The 19531-nt window shown below is 57.9% G+C and overlaps 1 protein-coding gene across 4 annotated transcripts in view; it reads right to left on the bottom strand.

The window, feature by feature from the left end:
• Window positions 1-1937: 1937 nt before the first annotated feature.
• MPP2 (membrane palmitoylated protein 2) overlaps window positions 1938-19531 on the bottom strand; it is a 39102-nt gene continuing 21508 nt past the window's right edge. For all 4 annotated transcript variants that reach the window (XM_038385850.2, XM_038385852.2, XM_038385848.2 and 1 more), the window contains exons 5-13: window positions 19194-19343; window positions 17917-18144; window positions 11401-11532; window positions 10340-10445; window positions 9917-9985; window positions 9571-9732; window positions 8175-8377; window positions 7525-7653; window positions 1938-6369 (exon numbers count right to left, since the gene is read on the bottom strand). In XM_038385850.2, the coding sequence (XP_038241778.1) occupies window positions 6193-6369; window positions 7525-7653; window positions 8175-8377; window positions 9571-9732; window positions 9917-9985; window positions 10340-10445; window positions 11401-11532; window positions 17917-18144; window positions 19194-19343 (1356 nt within the window). In that variant the 3' untranslated portion in view covers window positions 1938-6192. The remainder of the gene's footprint in view (window positions 6370-7524; window positions 7654-8174; window positions 8378-9570; window positions 9733-9916; window positions 9986-10339; window positions 10446-11400; window positions 11533-17916; window positions 18145-19193; window positions 19344-19531) is intronic.

The raw sequence follows: 19531 nt of genomic DNA, 5'->3' as shown, positions 1-19531 counted from the left end.
TGGCGCCCGGCCTTTCCACTAGGCACAACCTGGCAGAAAGCTCCATGGGGCCATGCCCACCTCGGAGAGAAACGTTCTCACAAGGTCATCTACACCCAGACCATGGCCCTCAGCCTGCTTGGGCTGGAAGCACTGAGGGGCTGGGGGGCACCTATGTGACTTCCCCTCCTGACCTCACCCCGTAGCCCTGAACATGGTCCTTTTGGGGGCAGCAATCAGGCCTGATGTCATCTGCCTCATTGACTGGTCACCCCCCTCCCATACCAAACCAGCCATCAGCCAGAGCCATCTTGGCATGGCACCCCCACCAGAAGGGGCATTTCAGACCAATGCTGCCAGAGGCTAAGCCCCTCTCGCCAGGCCCGAAGCATCCTCAAGCCCCCTCGAGCCTATGGAGGGGCAAGCGCCTCCCACCTGCAGCTCAGCAGCTCTCAGGATCAGGCCCTTGACCCACTTGGTGGGAGGGTTTGTGGGTCCTGCTGCAAAAAGAGATTGCCTGGCAAAGTGGGGGGTGTCTTGCCCCTGCATCACAGCCTGGCCAAGCACTGGTCCAGAATCGTCACACGCCCCTTGGGTCAAGATCACCGGGCGCGCGCATACACACAGAGGTGACCAGGTGCAGGGCGGGCTAGCAGGACCCCCCCAGGTTCAGAAACAAAAAAAGGGAGAGATTCCACCATAAAACATGGCAGCTCCAACGAACAGAGGGCAGCGTGGTGTAAACAGGGCACAAACAATCCAAATTAGCCAGCTTCTAACACGCAACGCCGACCCGACACGGACATCACACCACTGAGCTCTTTAACAAACACAAAAGTCTAAGAAATAGACAATTCCAGGGAGGGGAAGGGGAACTATCACTATTCACCAAAAACAAAGGGGGGGAGGACACTTTCCAGCTCGCTGTTGCTCAGTATTTACATGGAACCACAAGAAGTCTAATGGAGAAGCTCAGAGCCGGGAGCGGACTAGGAGAGACCGGTGGAAATCAGAGATCAAACACGTCCATTTCTCTTGCGGATGGGGGCAGTGCAGGATCATTCGCTATAGTGTATGTTAGTGACACATAAAGAAGGCAATATGTACATCGTCTTTAAATCCAGTTAATCCCACCCTTCAATAGGAAACAGAGCTTGGGACAGAAAAGGGGTTGGGGAAAAACTGTCAGTCACCATCCCTGGCTAAGCCCCACAAAGCAAATGTAACATTAACATGGAGTGAGTTGTCATCAGAAGCTACGTTCACACGCATCAGTGCCCATTTGCATGCACACGTACTCACGCATGCGCACACACGGAGCAGGAGGAGAGGGCATCAGTGTCGCCAACCTCAAATGTTAAAAAATCATCAGTCCAGCCCCGAAAAAAAAATCAGGAGATTGGCGTTAAAGTCATGAGACTTTAAAAATAATCATTTTTGGTTGCCAAAACGTGTTGGCACCTTTCAGGGTTGTGTTTGCAAGAGTTTCCCCACGAACAGGAGGGATAGAAACTTACTTTAAAAAAAGCTAAGCGTCTCATAGAATAACCTGACTCCAGGAGCTGGGGATTTGACTAATAAACAAACAATGTGAAACGTGTGATAAAATTGCAAGAATTGGCAATTGTTTGACAGGCACACATGCACATACACAAACACACCCCCGTGTGTACAGACACAGGGACACAAACTCATAGGGACAGACACACACACCCCTGCATACAGACACAGGGAAACAAACTTACACCCCACCCCACACAGCCCCATTCTCTCACACAACCTCAGAGTCACTTACAGACGCAAAACAGACCCAGGGGCAAAAAGTCAGGCTGATTCACCCCAAACAAACCAGAACTTTCTGGGCCCAGATCACCAAGCGCCAAATCCACCAAATTGCCCAGCGTGCCAGGTTCCCGCTGGGTGCTGAGTTCTTTGGGTAATCTAACTGCCAGGCTGTAAATCCAACATTAAAAACCAACCAAAAATAACCCCCCCAAAACGCTCTGATTTCAGAGCCTGGCGTTTTACTGCCAGCCCCGTGGAGCAGTGGCAGGCCAACACCTTCCTGCAGCTGGGCTATTACCTTTGATCAATGCCCTGCATTACCCCGCTTTGCCCGCCAGACAGGGATCCGGCCAGTTTCTGTTCTTTACATAAATAGCATTTCTTTAAACAAGGGACATTAATCCTCTCCTCTGTGTTATAGCTATTATCTTACAACGGAAATACACCCTGTGGAACGGGTTCTTGGCAAGAGACCTGGGGGTCACTCCCCCAGTGAAAGTGGGAACAGAAAAGGGGGGTGCAGCTTAGGGGGGTGGCGTTTTAATAGTAAGGAAGGGCGGTCCGTTGAGCCGGGGTAGTGACAGTTTGGAGAGTGCCCTCCCAAAGGGGATCTGCATTGGAATTTGGGGGGGGTATCACCCCTTCCCATTGGGTATCTTTCCCTGGCTCCCTCTACCCCCCCCCCCACACCGTGACAACCAGCAGGGGAGACCCTAGCCACAGTTGCTTTTAAAGGGGAACTCCGGCCATTTGAGAAACAAGTACTTAAGGCCCAAATTTTTACAAGGGGCCCCAAATTTGGGGTGCCTGACTTGCGATAAATACAGTGAGTTTGTGGGGTCTCTGACACCAGAATAATGGGGGCCACAGACACATTGTGGGAGGAGGGAGAGGTCAGAACTAACACCAACAGCAGTGAATGCTCCACACCTGTGGAAATCAGGCCCCAGTCATCCCAAGTTAGGCACCCCAAACTGGAAGCGTCCCAGATCCACCGGCGGCCATGGGGCCTGTGCATGCCAGGGGTCTGGGTTGCCAGGGGCACACCGCAGCCAGGCCGGTTAGAAACAGGAGATGGAGTTTTGCCTTAAGATAAAAAACTCGGCAAACAAAGCCGTTTGGAAACAACTGCAACCAGCTCCTTCTTCGGTTACCTGCCCGAGCCAAGGCCAGGGCTCTGCCTTTGCCCTGCTGCTGCTGAGGCCTGAGGTAGTCGTGGACACACGGAAACCTGCACTCCAGAGCGGAGGGAAGGACTTGTGGGCAGGGGCCCCGTGGATGGGAGTCAGAAGACCCAGCCGCCACTGAAGCCAAGAGGAGACAGCGTCGCCCACTGGACCAGGTATCCAGAGATTCTATTCCCAGCACTCCCTGAGTCACCTTGGGCAAGTCACTTCCCCACCTCTTTGTGCCTCAGTTTCCCCTCCTGCCACTTGTGTATTGAGACTGGAAGCCTATCAGGGCAGGGACTCTCTGTGTATGTACAGCACCTACCATAACGATGCAATGCGGTTCCCAGGGACTGTGGAGATGTACTAGCCAGCTGTTATCTAGTGCTTTGCACCGGTTGATCTCAAAGCGCTTGACCAAGGAGGGCAACTTCGTCGCCATTCTCGCAAGGAGAAACTGAGGCCCAGGGCTAAAATCGCTTGTGGCAGGTAAATAAAAGGAGGGCAGGACCAGCTAGTTTTAACATTTGATTGGGTCAGTTAAGTCTGCGTGTGGATTCGGCTAAAGAAATACGCAAGACGAAAGTTATTACCAAAAAAATAAATAAATACCCCCCCCCTCGCCGGGTTACTAACAAACCTGTCTGGTGATCAGATCAGAAGGCACCTGTCCTTCCCACCTCAGCTCTCACACCCAGGCAGGCAGCTTGTTTGCGGGCTGTCCACTGTCCACACACAACCCTCCTATTCTTACTGATCTTTTTTCTAATGGTTTTTGAGCAACAGGTATGACCCTAAACCGCAGAGCCGGCTGGCCCCATTTTTTGAGGATCCCCCCGGACCTGCATTTTGCCAACTGTCTCCAGAGGTACCATTTCAGAAAAATTTCAGGAGCGGGGCAAAGTTGCGTTAGCATATAGAACGTTATATGTGATCACTTCTACCCTGCAAAGCTGGGGCAGGAGGCAAAAAGTGGAGCCGACAGACCTATGAAAAGTTGGGGTGGGCGAACCGAGGTCTGGGGGTGGCAATTACCCCCCTTACCTGATATCTAGTGATGCCCCTGACTGGCTCCACCTATCCAATCATTATGGTTTTTATTTTATTTTGCTGTCACTTTATAAATCCTAAAACCTACACTTGAGGTCTATGGTCCAGAGCCTCAAAAGTATTTCAGAGTAGCAGCCGTGTTAGTCTGTATTCGCAAAAAGAAAAGGAGTACTTGTGGCACCTTAGAGACTAACAAATTTATTAGAGCATAAGCTTTCGTGAGCTACAGCTCAATGCATCCGATGAAGTGAGCTGTAGCTCACGAAAGCTTATGCTCTAATAAATTTGTTAGTCTCTAAGGTGCCACAAGTACTCCTTTTCTTTTTTCAAAAGTATTTGTTACTTAACTTTTTAGGTTCCACCACATCCCCAAAGTATCCAAGGGCCTCACCTACAATAACAGATATATTCTCAGTGTGGGGTATTATTAATGTAACCTTATTGGACAGGTGAGGAAACTGAGGCACTGAGCAATTAAGTGACTTGCCCAGGAGGCTGGAGCAGAGCAGGGAATCAAACCCAGATGTCCTGTGTCCTACACCAGTGATGTAACAAGACCCTCCTCAAGGGTGCCTCCTTCAACCATTTGGACCTTAAAGCTATTGATTTTCAGAGGTGCCGCAATTCCCCTTCAATACCCCCACAACAATACTCTAAGCTGGGGGGGAAGACGGGGCAGCTTTTCCGACCATCGCTGGGACATTTACAAAAGTTCAAATTGGGAAGGGGGAATAATCTACCCGGTTCGGAACCGGAAGGCGGGGGCTGGGGCTGTAAACCGAGCTGAATTTTCGGCAGTGAGATAGCTGTGCATTTGCTTGGTGCAGATCTCCCCAGAAGATTCCTTCTGCTCTGGGTCATCCAGAGCAGTGGCCCACTCCGGACAAATCCATCATGGGTTTTCTGTGGGAGCAAGTGAGGCAGGGCACATGGTGGCTTCGTCTCTTTCAGGTAGGGCATCGGAACCATGCCGATTTTTGGACTGTGCTCGCTAAGGTGCACCGGTTGTCCTGGGATGGGACTGATCTCCCGCAGCACCAAACTGGCCAGTAATTTCCTAGGAAATTCTGCCCCCTCAGCCAGCCAGCCCTGAAATAACTAATCAGTCTTTGCTGGGGAGCAGCTGTGGATTCACGGTGGGGAATTAGTGAGTTAGTCTCTACGGTTGATCCAAGAAGCCCACTGAGCCCACCAAGCTCATTTCCCTGGTGGACACGCCTCCTGCCCCAAACCCCAGACCCGGGTTAAGCGAGAATCTGATGCTCTAGCCCAGGGAGGTGATGGGCTCCGAACCCGCCCCGTTGCACCCTCGTCCCCACCCCGCTGGCCTACTGGGGAACGATGAAGAAAGATGGCCAGGAACATCCCTGTTCCTGAGCCGGTTGGTCCCTATTGAGATTTCCCCTGGCCAAGGCCAGTGAGGAGAGATGCCCCAAGCTGCTCCAGGGGACTGCTGGAGGTGGTGCCCAGGCACCTCTGCCCAGAGAGGGTAGCTCAGGACCAGGAAGGGAGATGCAGCCTGGGCATGGAGCGGGCAGCTGGGTGAGAAAGGGAGAACGCGCAGGGATGGAGGGAGGTGCCAGCTGGCTTCCCCAGCTCTGTGCACCTCCTACGACATGCTTCACACTGCCTTCCTCATGCCAACTTCCCTCTGCTGGCTGCCGGGATCTGGCCCCAGGCACAGCCCTGGGGCTGGCTTGAAGGGGGACCCGGTGCCCATTCCGGGCACTAAAGAGGTTGTGCTTGGTGTCCTGGGCACTGCCCCGCCTTGGGCTGCTCTCTCAACCCTCCCCATGGCCACCCTAGCCCTTCCTGGAAGGAAATGGGGGGCCATTGCCCCCCAGCCACATGTCCAGGGCAGAGAAGGGTTCTCCACTGGGGGTGCCTCTCGGGAATGCCTGCAAGAAACTCTCTAACTCTGGCAAAGTTGGTTAAAACTCAGGGGGAGGGGGAAGAGGACGTTCAACAAGCACCCAGTTCCCTGCCTCGCCATCCCCTACTGGCTGCTCCAGCTAGCGCCTGCCCTTGGAGGGACGAGACCTGTCTCGGGCCGCAGCTCCCCCGAAGACAGGCCTGGGATGCAGGCAGGGGATCCGGGTTCCTTGGCCTTGAGACGTCGTGGTTTGTGCAGGAGGGAGGGCGGAGGGGAGGCGGGTCGGCAGTGCCCTCCGCCTGGGGGCAGGGTGGGGAGGCCTTCGCTCCCAGCGTCCTAGTAAACCCAGCTGACAGGGACCCACTGGGGCTCTGCGCGCAGCCTCTCCAGGGCTTCCTGCAGCTGCTGGAATGTCCACTCCAGGTTGTCGTTGACCAGGCTGAGGTCGAAGTAGTGGCCGTAGCCACGCTGGATGCGGCAGCTCTCATCCACCGTCCGCTTCAGATCGGCCTCCTGCCCAGACACAAGCACGGATGCTGCCCGTTAGCCTTGCCCCAGAGCTCTGCGCACAGGGGTAATGAGCACACGCCTCCAAGGGGCGGGGGGGGGGTCCCAAAAGAGCTTTGCAAAGGTAAGCAGAGGTGCAAACGACGCAGGGCTCGTTTCACCCCACCACTGGGATGCAGCCACCTTTGGTGAGGAGCGCAGCAAGCTATCGGTACAGGGATCCCAGCACTAAGAGGCATCTACCTCTGGGGTGGAGCGTGACAGCCTTTTATACAGAGATCCTAGAGCGGAGATGCGGCTACCTGTGGGGAGGGGCATGGCCGTAGTTGGAACAGCCACCCGGAAATGCTACTCAGCTCTTTGGGACAGGACGTGAAGACGGATCCCCTAATCAACTGAAGACAGATGGAGGACTGAAGGAGGCAGAATATGATCAATTATAAGCCCAGAAAGATTCTAGGGGCAGGTACAGCGCCAGGCACGAGGGGGCCCACATGCAAAAAGCATCCATGTGAAATGCAATGATTGGAAGCTGCGGCACTGTACTCAGCACGGGCTGGCGAATCCCCACCACGGCCCCCTGCCCTCCTTCCGTCTTCCCCCCAGGGGCTCCCCATGCCAGCCCGCCTCTGCTTCGCCACAGCCTGGGTCAGTGCAGCCTGGCTGGTGGGAGCAGGTGGGGCCAGCCTGCCATTCCCTGGAGGCCAGTGGCAGAAGCTGCATGGGACACCCGCCGTGCCAGCCATCAGAGCGGGGAGGAAACAGCCCAGCTTTCCTGGGCGGCTCTGGGAACGGACCGCACCGGGCACTTGGTGAGGAGATCTCCCTGCTGACCCCTCTGGATGGAGTCCAACCTGTGGCCACGTTCAGGGAGGCGCTGGATGGGGAAGCGCTGAGCACCTGCCTCTAAAGGGGCCATTAAGGCCACCAGGAAGAACCAACAGGGGAGCAAGCCCCGATCCCAGTGCATGTCGCACATGTGCTTGTGGACAGAGCCGTGTGCATACATGGGCATGCCCCGTGGAACCCGGGCCTGCCCCAGCTCAGCCATCCTGAGGGCCAGGTGATCGGGGAAAGCCCTATGACCCCAATGTCTTGTGGCACCACGTGGGGGAAGGGGGGTTGGACCCGCGTGGGGGTAAGGGGCTGGCGTGGACTCACCGTGAGCTGCTTGGTGGCCACACCGCTCTCCAGCGCCGCCTTGTTCATGGCTCGGAGTGTCTCGTAGTCCGGGGCTTCGATGAAGACCACGTAGGGGACGAATTCGGCCGTTCTCAGCACCTTCACCGCCTGGGTAACACAGAGCCAGGCTGTCAATGCAGACCTAGGACCAGCGAGCTTCCAAAGGGGACAGGTGTGAAGGGGGGGACCGTGCAGCCAGGGTGCTGGGAATGGGATCCAGAGCTTTTTCCCGCTGCTCAGATCCAGCCCTGGTGGGTAGCGACCAATAGGTGTTACCAGCTATAGCCATGGGGAGACAGTGTTTCCCAATGGGGAGGGCACACAGCTGGGAACCAAGAGACCTGGATTCTGCTCCTGGCTCTATCATTGACCTGCTCCGCACCTCAGTTTCCGCTCACACCTTTTGTCTTGTCAGTTGCATTTTCGGGCAGGGGGCCTGGTACTCAGTGGGCCCCGGACTGCACTCCCCTCCCAGTCAGGGTTGGGACAGGTGGCTGGGGTGGGTACAGGGGAAGCTTGCCTCAGCTTTGCCCGAGCGGTGGCTGCTCTCCAGAGCTTCAAGCCAAGCCCCAACCTCCCGTCCAGTATAACTAGGGGCTTCCCAGCTGGGCCGTCCCCGTAGCGCGAACCTGCGGGTTCACATCCAGGATGCACATCTTGCCAGACTCCACCACCTCATGGATGGATTCGATCTTGGTGCCGTAGAGGTTCCCCTCATACTCCCCGTGCTCCAAGTAGCGGCCAGCCTTGATGTCCGCCTCCATCTCCCCCCGCGACATGAAGCAGTAGACCTGGCCGTTCCTCTCGTTGTCCTTGGGCTTCCGCGAAGTGTCTGCCAAGGGGCACAGGAATAACGCGGTGAGCGCGAGTTACAGAATGACCGGCGAGGGGACCGGACCGGAACCTCAGACCCAAACACCCCCCAAATCCGGGAACCCAGAGAGCCAGTGCCCAGCTCTGGGACCTTCCCTGTAATGAGCAGAACCAGAAGCCCAGGTCCAGACACCCCCCACCTGTAGGATCAAGCTGGGTGATCAGCTTGAACCAAAATCATCATCCAAAACTTGGGAACCGCTCCCCAGCCCTCGCTGTGTGGCTGGCCCGTCTCCTTACACTGGGCTGAGCCAGAACCACAAGCCCAAACACCCACAAACTTTGGGAAACTGCAGATCTAGCTGCCACCCGGCTGAACGGTGCGTCAGTGTCAGAAGCCACCAAGTCCTGCCTTGTGATCTCAGGGACAGCTTGTTTGATTTCAAAACGCTTACGGGGAGATTAGAGCGGCCCGTCCCACTGCACCCCCCCCCTCGGGGTTCTTTGTCGTCTGCAGCCCATCTGGCAGCAGCAGGATCCTGAAATTCAAGGGGCAGACGCACCCCACGTTCCACAAGTGGAGGACTCATGGGGGTTCAAGGCAACGGGGTCCGCCCGTGGCAGGGGAGCGATCATGCCCCCCACCCCTCCCTCTGCCACAGAGCCCGTCCCTTCCGCGGCAGATGAGGTGCAGGGTGGACGTTTCCTCACCAGGGGGTGCTGCTCCATTACAAACAGGCTTACCTGGCCCTCACCTCCAGTCAATTACAGTCACAGGTGCTTCTCCACAGTCTGCCTGGCTGGCTCTCCAGACCCTGTGCTGAAGGACGGGGCAGGGGCTTTTCGTCCCCAGGATCTGACAGCTCTAGGGCTCCCCCATCCTGCCCTGCCCAGCGCTCCGGGTGCCTTCATTCCAAACCTCCATGTGCATCCCCTAGGGCCGGCCATGCGTGGGGCAGGGATGCCCACACTGGCTGGCCGAAGGGCATGCTAAGAGGACCCAGCGCCATCCAGAGGCGCAAGTCACATGAGGCCAGGCCACGTGGCACAGTCAGCCCCAGCCCCCTCTGGAGCAGGGGTCAGATTAGGGAAAAGCGATCAGGGTGCGCGTCGGGGTTAGCACTGGCTCCAGGGGGCAGAGTGCCCCTTCCGGAGCCCCTCCTCTGCTCCCAGAAACGCTGGGAAGGGGCGGGGGAGGCAGTCTTTACTCACACGGGATGGTGGTCCCGTAGCGGGCCTGGTCCGACATGATCAGCTTGTTCTTGAGGCTGCGTCGCCCGACGCCCTGGGCCCCGATCAGCACCAGGGTTTTCCTGCGGAACGGGGGCATGCGGGCCACCTCCTCATAGATCAGCAGCTCGTGCCGGTCAAACTCTAGGCCAGATGGGGAGGAGAAAACAGTCAGCACTGATATGGGGACGGGACAGCGTGCGCCCAGCCCCGCTGGCGCAGGGGACGGGGTGGAAGGGGGAGGATAATTTTGGGATTCGGGGCAAGAGCCGGCCCAGGAGGAGGAGGGGGTTGCCCGCCCAGGGCCTGGGCAACCTGGGGCACTCACCCGCATTTTTCGTGGTCAGGTACATCATCCTCTTCTTCTTCTTCCCACTGATGCTGCCACATAGGGCACCTGCCAAGAGCAGAACGGACTCATTCAGCTGTGGGCAAGCCCAGCGGGAATCAGATCTGCCACAGGCAACCCCAGCAGGGATCGGGGTGCTGGCCTGGCTGGAGATATTCCCCAGGGCGGGGGGGTGTCAGGGCAGTGCCACTGCAAACCCCTAGGACGCAGCCAGGGTTTGTGGGGGTGCATCACCCTCCTGCGGGCACTGGCTACCAGGCTGGGCACTAGCCTGGCTCAGGGTCCTGGCCGTAGGGAGCAGGGAGGGTTTGGGCAGCAGGGCTCCCCCGCCGTGCTCTGGGGATGGGGAGCAGGGCCCTGCATGCACTGGGGCCAGCCTGGGGCATCCGTGGGGCCTCCTACCGGATGTGGGGGGGACTTCGAGGTCGCGCTTCACAAACGCCTTCCGCTTCTCCTCCAGCAGCTGGCTCGGGATGAGGCCGGCACTGCCGCCCTCCACGTGGCAGGCCTGAAACGGCACCCGGGTCCGGTGAACCAGCCAGAGTCCCCACAGCCACTGCCCGTCCAGCCTGGCATACTGGGGCCCCTTACGGCCCCCACCCCCAGAGCCCTGCACCAGGGGCCCCCCGCAGCCTCCACCCTCTGGAGCACCCCTGCCCTAGGGCCACCCACACCCGCATTTCCAACCCCCTCCAGGGACGAGCCACAGCCCCATCCCCACCGCCCCCCTGATGCCACCCTGGGGCCACCCACAGCCCCATCTCCACAGCCCCACCTGCCCTGAAGCCCCCCCACAGCGCCATAATTACAGCCCCACCACCACCCTGGGGCCACCCACAGCCCCATCCCTACAGCCCCACCCGCCCTGAAGCACCCCCACAACCCCATCACCACAGCCCCCCCCGGCCCTGGAGCCACCCACAGCCCCATCCCCACAGCCCCCCACCTCCCCTGGGGCTACCCACAACCCCATCCCCACAGCTCACCACACCTTGGTGCCACCCACAACCCCATCCCCACACCCCCACACACACACCCTGGGGCCACCCACAGCCCCATCCCCACAGCGTCCCGCCCCCTGTGGCCACCCACAGCCCTATCACCACAGCCCCATCTCCAAACGCGCCCTCTCCCCGCTATGGGGCCACTCACAGCCCCCACCCCAGGAGGCCCCTGCACAGCGGCCACCCACAGCCCCCATCCCCAGACCCTCACCCTCCAGCCGGCTGCCGCTGAGCTCCCTGGCTGCCCTCAGCGCCATCCCATCGACCAAACCAGCAGTGACCATGGGGTCCCCTCGCCAGCCCCTCCGTGCCTTGGGGGTGGGGTTGTTCCATGTGGCATGACCCTCCCCGCCTCAGTAACCCATCCCCCCCCGTCCAATCATCCCAGGGTGCAAGGCAGTACCCAGGCCTGGGTACTGCCAAGCGATGGGGGATTCGGGACCACCCAGCTGTCCTCACCTGCCACCAGTTGGGGTCGTCCTGGTTGACGATCTGCAGCAGGTCCCCGGCAGTGAATTTTAACCCTGCCTCCTTGCAGGGGATCAGGTTATCGCTGGCCGGGTCGTAGTCAAAGTGGGACTTCACAAACACCTATGGGGAGAGCGCGGGGTCAGCCCCAGGCAGGGAGAGCAGAGGGGCCCTTGCCGTCTTGGGGCTCCTGGTTCCTGAACTGAGAGCCGAGCTCTTTGGAAAATCCAGGCCCCGCTGGGCAGTGCCGAGCGCCTGGAAATCCGGCCCGGAGAATTCCAGTTTCCCCGTTCCCTGGCATGGGCTGGAGCCGGGAATGGCTGAGACAACCGTCCCTGCTCGTGAGCTCCCCTGTCAAAAGCCAGGGAAAGCGCGTGAAGCCCTGCAATCACCCAGAGCAGCGGGTCTCAATCGGTGGGTCGGCGCCCCGTTTTAATGGGGTCACCAGGGCTGTTGGTCAACTTGCTGGGGCCCGGGGCTGAAGCCAAAATCCAAGCCCCACCACCCAGGGCTGAAGTCCTCAAGCTTCGGCACCCCGCCCAAGGCGGGGGGTCTCAGGCTTCAGTCCCCCTTCCTGGGGGCTTGTAGTGATTTTTGTCGCCAGAAGGGGGTCGCGGTGCAATGAAGTTTGAGAACCCCTGACCTAGACCAAAGAACAGAGCTGGGAGTGGTCCGAAAGCGAGACAGACTGACCGACCGGATAAAACAGCCTCCGGCTCTCACTCAAGGAAGGGGTCACAGTTATGCCTGGTGAACAAGAGGAGCCGAGGGCCAGAAATCAATGAACCAAAATCAGGGTGTCGGATAATAGGCCTAATTGGTGGACCCAATAACGAGGGGGTGAGATATTCCACCCACCGCTCCCTTTTGGGGTGTGTAAGAGACAAATTGATTCCCTTCTCTTTCTCCTCTCTCTGGTGCCTTCTGTCTCATAAGAGATTGGTTTAGCGGGCCAAGACTGCTGTGATCAGAAAGAAGCCATTAAAAGCAATGCCCGAAACAGCCCCACATTGCTCCAAGTGTCTCCGGCCCCAGGGCGCCTGACCGGACCACGTTGCGGGCCTGTTTTTCTCCAGTCATGAGGTTGCAAGTGAAGTCGATACCACAGAGAGAAGCTGCGTTGTCCAGCTTTGCTGTGCTTTCCTCTCTCCTTTTGTGTTGGTCTTGGCTTGGCTTCTGAGAAAGGGGAGTGGATTTTAACCAGCCCATCCCCACCAACTTCTCCTGTTGGCCCCGGACGGATGGTAATCACCATCTTGAACACCATCCAGGAGACTGTCCGACCCGGGGCCTTGTCCTTTGGAAACTCTCCCCAGCTCAAGGGAACGCTGGAGGTTGTTAAAACGAAAGCCTGACTTCAAACCTGACTCTTCAAATGCTTCTTTTCTGTACCTTTAATAAAGGGTGCCCAGGGTTTCCAGTGGGGGTTTGCCCTGGGACTGGCCGGCTGACGTCTCTGGACACCAAACCCTGACCCGAGTCTGACGCTGGTTAATGCTGGGCAGTGACTGGGTTACAATAACGCCTTTGGCCCACAGAGTCCATCTAGATGACTAGGACAGACCTCTGGCTAAAGCCTCCGTCAACTCCCCATGTGTGGGCCATGGGGTGCTTGCAGGGGGGGCATAGCCTGGCCCCTCCATCGCTCCCCAGACTCTCGGCTATTGATAACAAAGAATCTCAGTCTCGCTGTTATTGTTGCAAAGAAAACCTTGGAAGTGCAAGAGCCGAGTGCAACTGACACCTGAGCTTGCCCCGCCGGGAGCAGGGGTGGAGGGGGGCCGGGGGAGCACCGCCGGGATCGGGGTGGAGGGGGGACCCCACAGGGAGCAGATGTGGAGGGGGGCCAGGGGAGCCCCATCAGGAGTAGGGGTGGAGGGGTGGGCGTGGGTGAGCCCCACATGGAGCAGAGGTGATGGGGGGGCTGGACAGGCCCTGCCTGGAGCAGGGGGGCGGGGGACTCTACCCCACTCCCCGCTGTGAATTAACAAGCCAAGACAAGCTCCAAATAGCAAATGGAGACACAGGGGCCGGAGCTCAGCTCATCTCCTGCTCGTCCTTCGCTGCCAGGCTCCTTTCAGCGCCCGGGCCCCGCGGCACATGGCGCCGAGGGAGCAGATGCCAGGGCCGGCTGACAGGCCCTGCTTTGTCCTGAGCCGGGGGAGAAATGTGTCCGGAGAGTCAAAGGCAGGTGATGTGCTCTTATCTGCATCGAGCAGCTTTGCCCCCATGCCCGCCACCCCGGTTCAGTTCCTGCCAGGCATCGGCAGGGGCCAGGCGAGTAGGCTGGAGTGGGGTGGGGCAGGCAGTGCTGGACAATGTCTTGGATACAGGCTAGAAGGGAAAATGAGCTGCCTGGAGGAGCAGGCCATGATCCCCCTAAATTTGTCCCCCCCCCGCCACCATGCCTGCCCCCCTTTAAATTCATCCCCCCACACACTGTGCCTGCCCCAGTAAACCCCAAATTCAACCCCCTGCCATGCCTGCTCTGTCCACTTCTTAAATGTATTGCCCCACCACCACCATGCCTTCCTCAGCAATCCCTTAAATTCCTCTCCCACTGTGCCAATAACTGCTGGGCTCTATTCCCAGCCCTGCCATCGACTCCTGGTGTGACTCTGAGCAAGTGTCTCAGACACACACGCCCATGCCTCAGTTTCCCCACCTGGATAGCACTTCCTGTGGCCACCACCCAGGGGAGTCCATAAAGCCTCTGTAATGGGAGTGGGGGGTGCTCAGCACCTCTGAAACCCTTTCGTTGGGCCCAGCCCTACCCAGACATACGCCACACGGTTCCTGGGGCAGCCCCGGGCCAGGTGCAGAGCCGGGGTCACGGAGCAGAGCTGGCTGCAGTTCCTGACACAGGAGTGGGAGTTGGCCCAGTGCAAAGCCCACAGGGCATGAATCAGGGCCGAACAGGGCCCCACTTTTCCCACCCAGCCCACTGGCTCTCTCAGGGGACGTCTACCCTGCAGCCAGAGTGTCATTTCCAGCTCGGGCAGACATCCCCATGCTGGCATTGAGCGAGTAGTCTGGGTCTGGGAAGGTTGAGAACCACGGGTCTAGGTGGCCCTAGGCTCCACTCACATGCCCCTGAGAGCTTGTCTTTTTTTGACTTCTGTGAGCACATTTGTGAAGCCAGACTTGCCACTCCCCAGATGTTTCACCTCGGCAACCAGCATCCATTCTGTGCCGGAGGGAAGGGACAGACCCGTGCAGGCTGGATCTAAGAAGCGGGGAACGTCCCCACTTGCCTTCCCTAACTACCTGGAGTTAACGGGGAACCAGGTATAGAAGCGGTCTCGACAAGCCCTGGGCAAGTTACGCTACCTCTGCGACCTGGGCTGGTGAGAGGATGGGCAAGCACATAGTAAATCACAACTTGCCCAGGCTATGCTAGGATTTTAAAATGTGTTCACTAAGGGCTTTGCTGGAAAGGGCACGCTGGTACAGCTACCCCGGGAAACCCTCTAGGACTCGCTCGGCAGAGCCTGTTCACGTCCGGTTGCCTTTGCCAGTGCAGGGCGTCCTCACAGAGCCACACTGCACGGGAAAAAGCCGCATGGCACTGTGGGTGGGGGTCCCAGTGTCCCCGGTGCACTGCCTTGTGGGAAATTTTTGCAGCGGCTTGTGGGGCACCATCCCTGCTCTCAGGGAATTGTGGGAGTTCGGGGTCAAGTTCCCGCAGTTCCCGCCTATAATTGCCTCTTTTGGGGGGCCGTATTTAGCCTCACACATGCATAGCCTTGCTCTGTCCCTCCCTCCCCTGTCGGGGAGCTCGCACCAGGCCTTTGCTGCCATCTGCCCACAGTCACTGCCTTCCGTGGGGTGTGATCCCAACACCAGCCAACCCCCCAGGTCCTGTGGCTCTCATGGGAACAGGCTCGGGCACCCCTTGTGCAGAGCCCACCGCCCACCCTGGCAGCAGCATGGCCAGGAAAAGGAGGGATTGTCAGAGCTGCTGGGACAAGGAAATTCTCCTGGGGGGGGAGAGCTGGGGGATTAGAGAGGTAAACACACACCCCCCATCGCCACAGATGGGATTATCTGCCACCAAATCCAGCACAGACAGACGGGACAGCAACAACCCGGCAGGGAAACACATGGGCACTTTCATATATACTCCACAGCTACACACACACACAACCACATACAGGCCTGCATATTACACACACATATACACACACACACGTGCCTTTATATATACTACACAGCGGCACACACAGCCACATACAGGCCTGCATATTACACTCACATACACACCTTCATATATACTACGCAGCTGCACACACAGGTCTGTGTATAACACACACACACACACACACACGGCCCACATATATACCATTCAGCTGCACACATGGTCCCCTATATATACACAGATACACACACACACACGCACTTGCATATGTACTACACAACTACACACATGCACATGCACAGGCCCACATCTATACTACACAACTACACACACAGGCCTACCTATATACACCCCCCCACACACACACACATACAAGCCTGCATACGTATCGTCATCTCCCTGTTACACATTGTGCCTCAGTGTCACCGAGTTGGGGTGGGGCTGTCCCAGGGTCACATAGCCAGCGTGTCCCTAGACTTGGGAGCCAACAGGCAAACAACACGTTCCAGGGGGAGCACACCCTAAAGACACTAGCAATCACACCCCTACACACCTATCCACCTCACCTCCCGGAGGCAGACACAAGCCCACGGCACCTGAGAGGTCTGGGACAGAGGGAGCAGGTGATGGGAAGTCTTGACTCAGACTGGCCAGAACAATGAGCACTGAGCTGTCACTGGGGTGTCACCAAGCACCCCCATTCCTGAAAGAGAGCCCGGAGCACAGCCCCCACCCCAAGGAGAATCCAGCCAGCTGTCGGCCCCTCCCCTGGGTTTATCCAGAAGCCCCTGAGGCCGAGGAAGGCAAGAGAGGCCGGCGCGCGGCCCACACTTGGTCCAGCTCTATTACGCCGCTGAGCACATTGAGCTGACAGCTGCTTATTAAATTCTTCCAGCTCCCTGCCCAAGGCATCCGCACACAAATTCCCTGCTGGCCTTCTCACGGGATCGCTCCCTGGCTGGGGGCAGACCAGGGTGGGAAGGAGGAGCAGAGAAGGGCAGGCACATGGAGATTTATAATGAGGTACAGCAACACATGTTTCTCAGGCACCAGAAGAGAGATTATAAACAGGGGGTGTATATGCCCCATGTTCCCAGGGGTGGTATAAAGAGGGGGCACAGTGCTCATGTACCCGAAGGGTGGTATAAAGAGGGGGTGCAGTGCATAAACCCCTGTAACAGCCTGCACCCCATGTTCACCATGTTCATAGGACTATGATGAATGTTGTACAAAGGATCATAGAATATCAGGGTTGGAAGGGATCTCAGGAGGTCATCTAGTCCAAGCCCCTGCTCAAAGCAGGACCAATCCCCAATTTTTGCCCTGATCCCTAAATGGCCCCCTCAAGGATTGAACTCTCAACCCTGGGTTTAGTGGGCCAATGCTCAAACCACTGAGCTATCCCTCCCCTGAAGTATACCTTCTGAGGTATCATTTGAAAACTCATAATCTGCTGAACATTATTGTGCTGATAAAATGTGTGTATCAACATTGCAGGCAAAGTTATAAGATTCTACTGTATAACGTTACTCTGACATGCTCCAAGTTAAAGAAAAGCAGGCCCAGACCGGTTTTTCAGAGACAAAGCCACATTGGCCCCCACTATTACCTACTCAAGCAGCTATTTTCCAGCAGGGGGCGGGAGAAGTAAACAAGAAATTCACATTCAATCATAGGGACGGTTCAAACGTCACGTCCAGAGCAGACTGCGTGTCACCGTGGTTCAGCCAGGATGCTTCTAGCACATGAAATTGATTTATAGAAAAAGGAGGAAAACACCTGACTTCACTCCCCTTCTTACCGTCTCTCTGCTGATGCCACCTCTGCTGTAAGCTTGGGGTGAGAAAAACCCCTTTTGCTTTTAAGCTCCTTTCACTTGCTAAGCTTAGACATGAGCTGGCATTGTTCTCTCTTTATGTTACTTTGTAACCCCTTCTGACTTTTATGCCTCATGACTTGCAATCACTTAAAATCATCTTTCTATAGTTAATCAATTAGTTTTACTGTTCAATCTAAACCAGCGTCTTTGGGGGACGATACCAAGATGTGCGCATATCATTTTCCTTTGACGAAATGACGGACTTTATGGGAGCTTGTTCTGCACGGTGAGCGGGCCGGGCAGTAGAGACCGGGTACGTTTCTCTGGGGAAGTCTGGGGCTGGCAATCTCCTGGTGTTCTCCTGCAGTGTAATTCACGAGTGGCTGGCTAGTAGGTTTAGCTGGGAGCGTGTCACACGCTGGAGGCTGTGTGTTCACGGGCCAGGAACGGCTGCTCACCAGCAAAGCAGCGTAAAAGGCATCTCAGTTTGGCAGTCCAGATCGCACCCTGGGGACCATCACACCCCCATATACCCGAGCGGAGGCCCTACCTGCCGGGGCGGCGGAGGCTCCTGGTAACTGGGTAGGATCTTGAGGACCACGCTGCCGGTGGCGTTCTTCAGCATCTCCTGCAGCACTTTGGGGTCGTTGCCGACCTCCTTGCCGTTCACCTCCTTGATGACGTCACCCACGTGCAGCAGGCCCTGCTGGTCGATCATGCCACCGTGCAGGATGCGGGCAACCACCAGCTCGCCCCGCTCCACCCGGAAGGTCACGCCCTGCGGGTGGAGGGGGGGCATGCACCTCAGCGCCTGGTCCTGCAATAGCCAGGCCCCCAGGGACTCATGGGGAGCCCTGGAGCCTCAGCTGGGCCCATTGCTGCACCCTATCGCCTCCCCGCAACACCCAGCCCAGCCCCCCAGCCAGATGGTAGGGTGTGAAAGAGGGTGAGGGGAAGATGGGAGTGAGGAAGAGAGAGGGAGGAGGAGAAAAGAGAAGAAGGGAGAGGGAAGGGAAGAGGGGGTGAGCTAGATGGGGAAGGAGGGGGACGGGGGTTGATGGGCTGAGGATAAGCCCAGCCACCTGTTACCCCATAGCCAGACAAAGCTGGGGGCAGAAGGGGGCTGGCCCCCCAGGCCCTGGGGTAGGCAAGGACTGTGTGTGATGGTGGAGCCTGTGGGAAGTGCCCCTCCATCCCCACACACCCCAATCCTCACACCTCCTCCCCTCAGACTCAGCCCCCCCATCTCCTCCACTCACACCCCTCCCCCACACACGCAGCCCCCAACACCTCCGTCCCCAAACAATGCCTCCCCCCATACACACTTCATCCTCGCATACCTCCTCCCCCACACTCCCATCTCTACACCCCCCATTTCCCCTACACAAACACACACGCTCTCTTCCACACACACACACATCCCCGCAGCCTCCTCCCACACATGCACACCCCCCTACACACACACATTTCCCTTCCCCTGCCTGCAGCGATGCTCAACTCCGGCGCCTCGCCAAGCGTGGGACAGACCGATTAATAGAGCGGCACTGATGCCCTGCTGGGCTGGGAGGAGGGAGACCTGGATGGCAGCCGGCACTGTGGGGGAAGAGGCTGTGGCAGGACCCCGGAGGGGCCTCCCCAGCCTTCTTTGCAGACACAGAGCTGGGGGAAAAGGGGCCAGGCCCACACTGGGCAGCCCATGTTACTAGAGAGCTGGTAATGCTCAGGACCATCCTTCCCGTGGGACGTGCACGCCCCTGCCAGGCTCCCCGTGGGCACCCGGCTGGCTGACAGGAGCCCCCACCCCAGCCATCCCGTCTCCAGGCTCACCAGGTGCTCGGCGGCCGTCTTGCGGATCCCCACCATGCGCACGGCATCCGGCGGCACCGGCTGGTTGTTGAACATGGGGTCCAGGAGGGGGCTGGGCGGGGGCGTCTCGTAGCTCTTGGAGGCCACCGAGTCGTGGGTTTCCAGGAGAGACTGAGACCCCCAGCGCGAGGGGAGGAAAGGGAGGGATGTTAGCAGGGGAGAAGGGGCTTTGTCCACCGCACGCAGAGCGCAGACAGGAAACAGACTGGATCTCCCCCAGATCCTGGCCCACATGGCACAGACCAGATCCCAGCCTGCATGGCACAGACCCGATCCCAGTCAATGCAACACAGCCTAGA

Source organism: Dermochelys coriacea, chromosome 27 (genome assembly GCF_009764565.3).
Source record: "Dermochelys coriacea isolate rDerCor1 chromosome 27, rDerCor1.pri.v4, whole genome shotgun sequence".
Lineage (NCBI taxonomy): Eukaryota > Metazoa > Chordata > Testudines > Dermochelyidae > Dermochelys > Dermochelys coriacea.
This window is presented reverse-complemented; position numbering and strand designations above follow the sequence as displayed.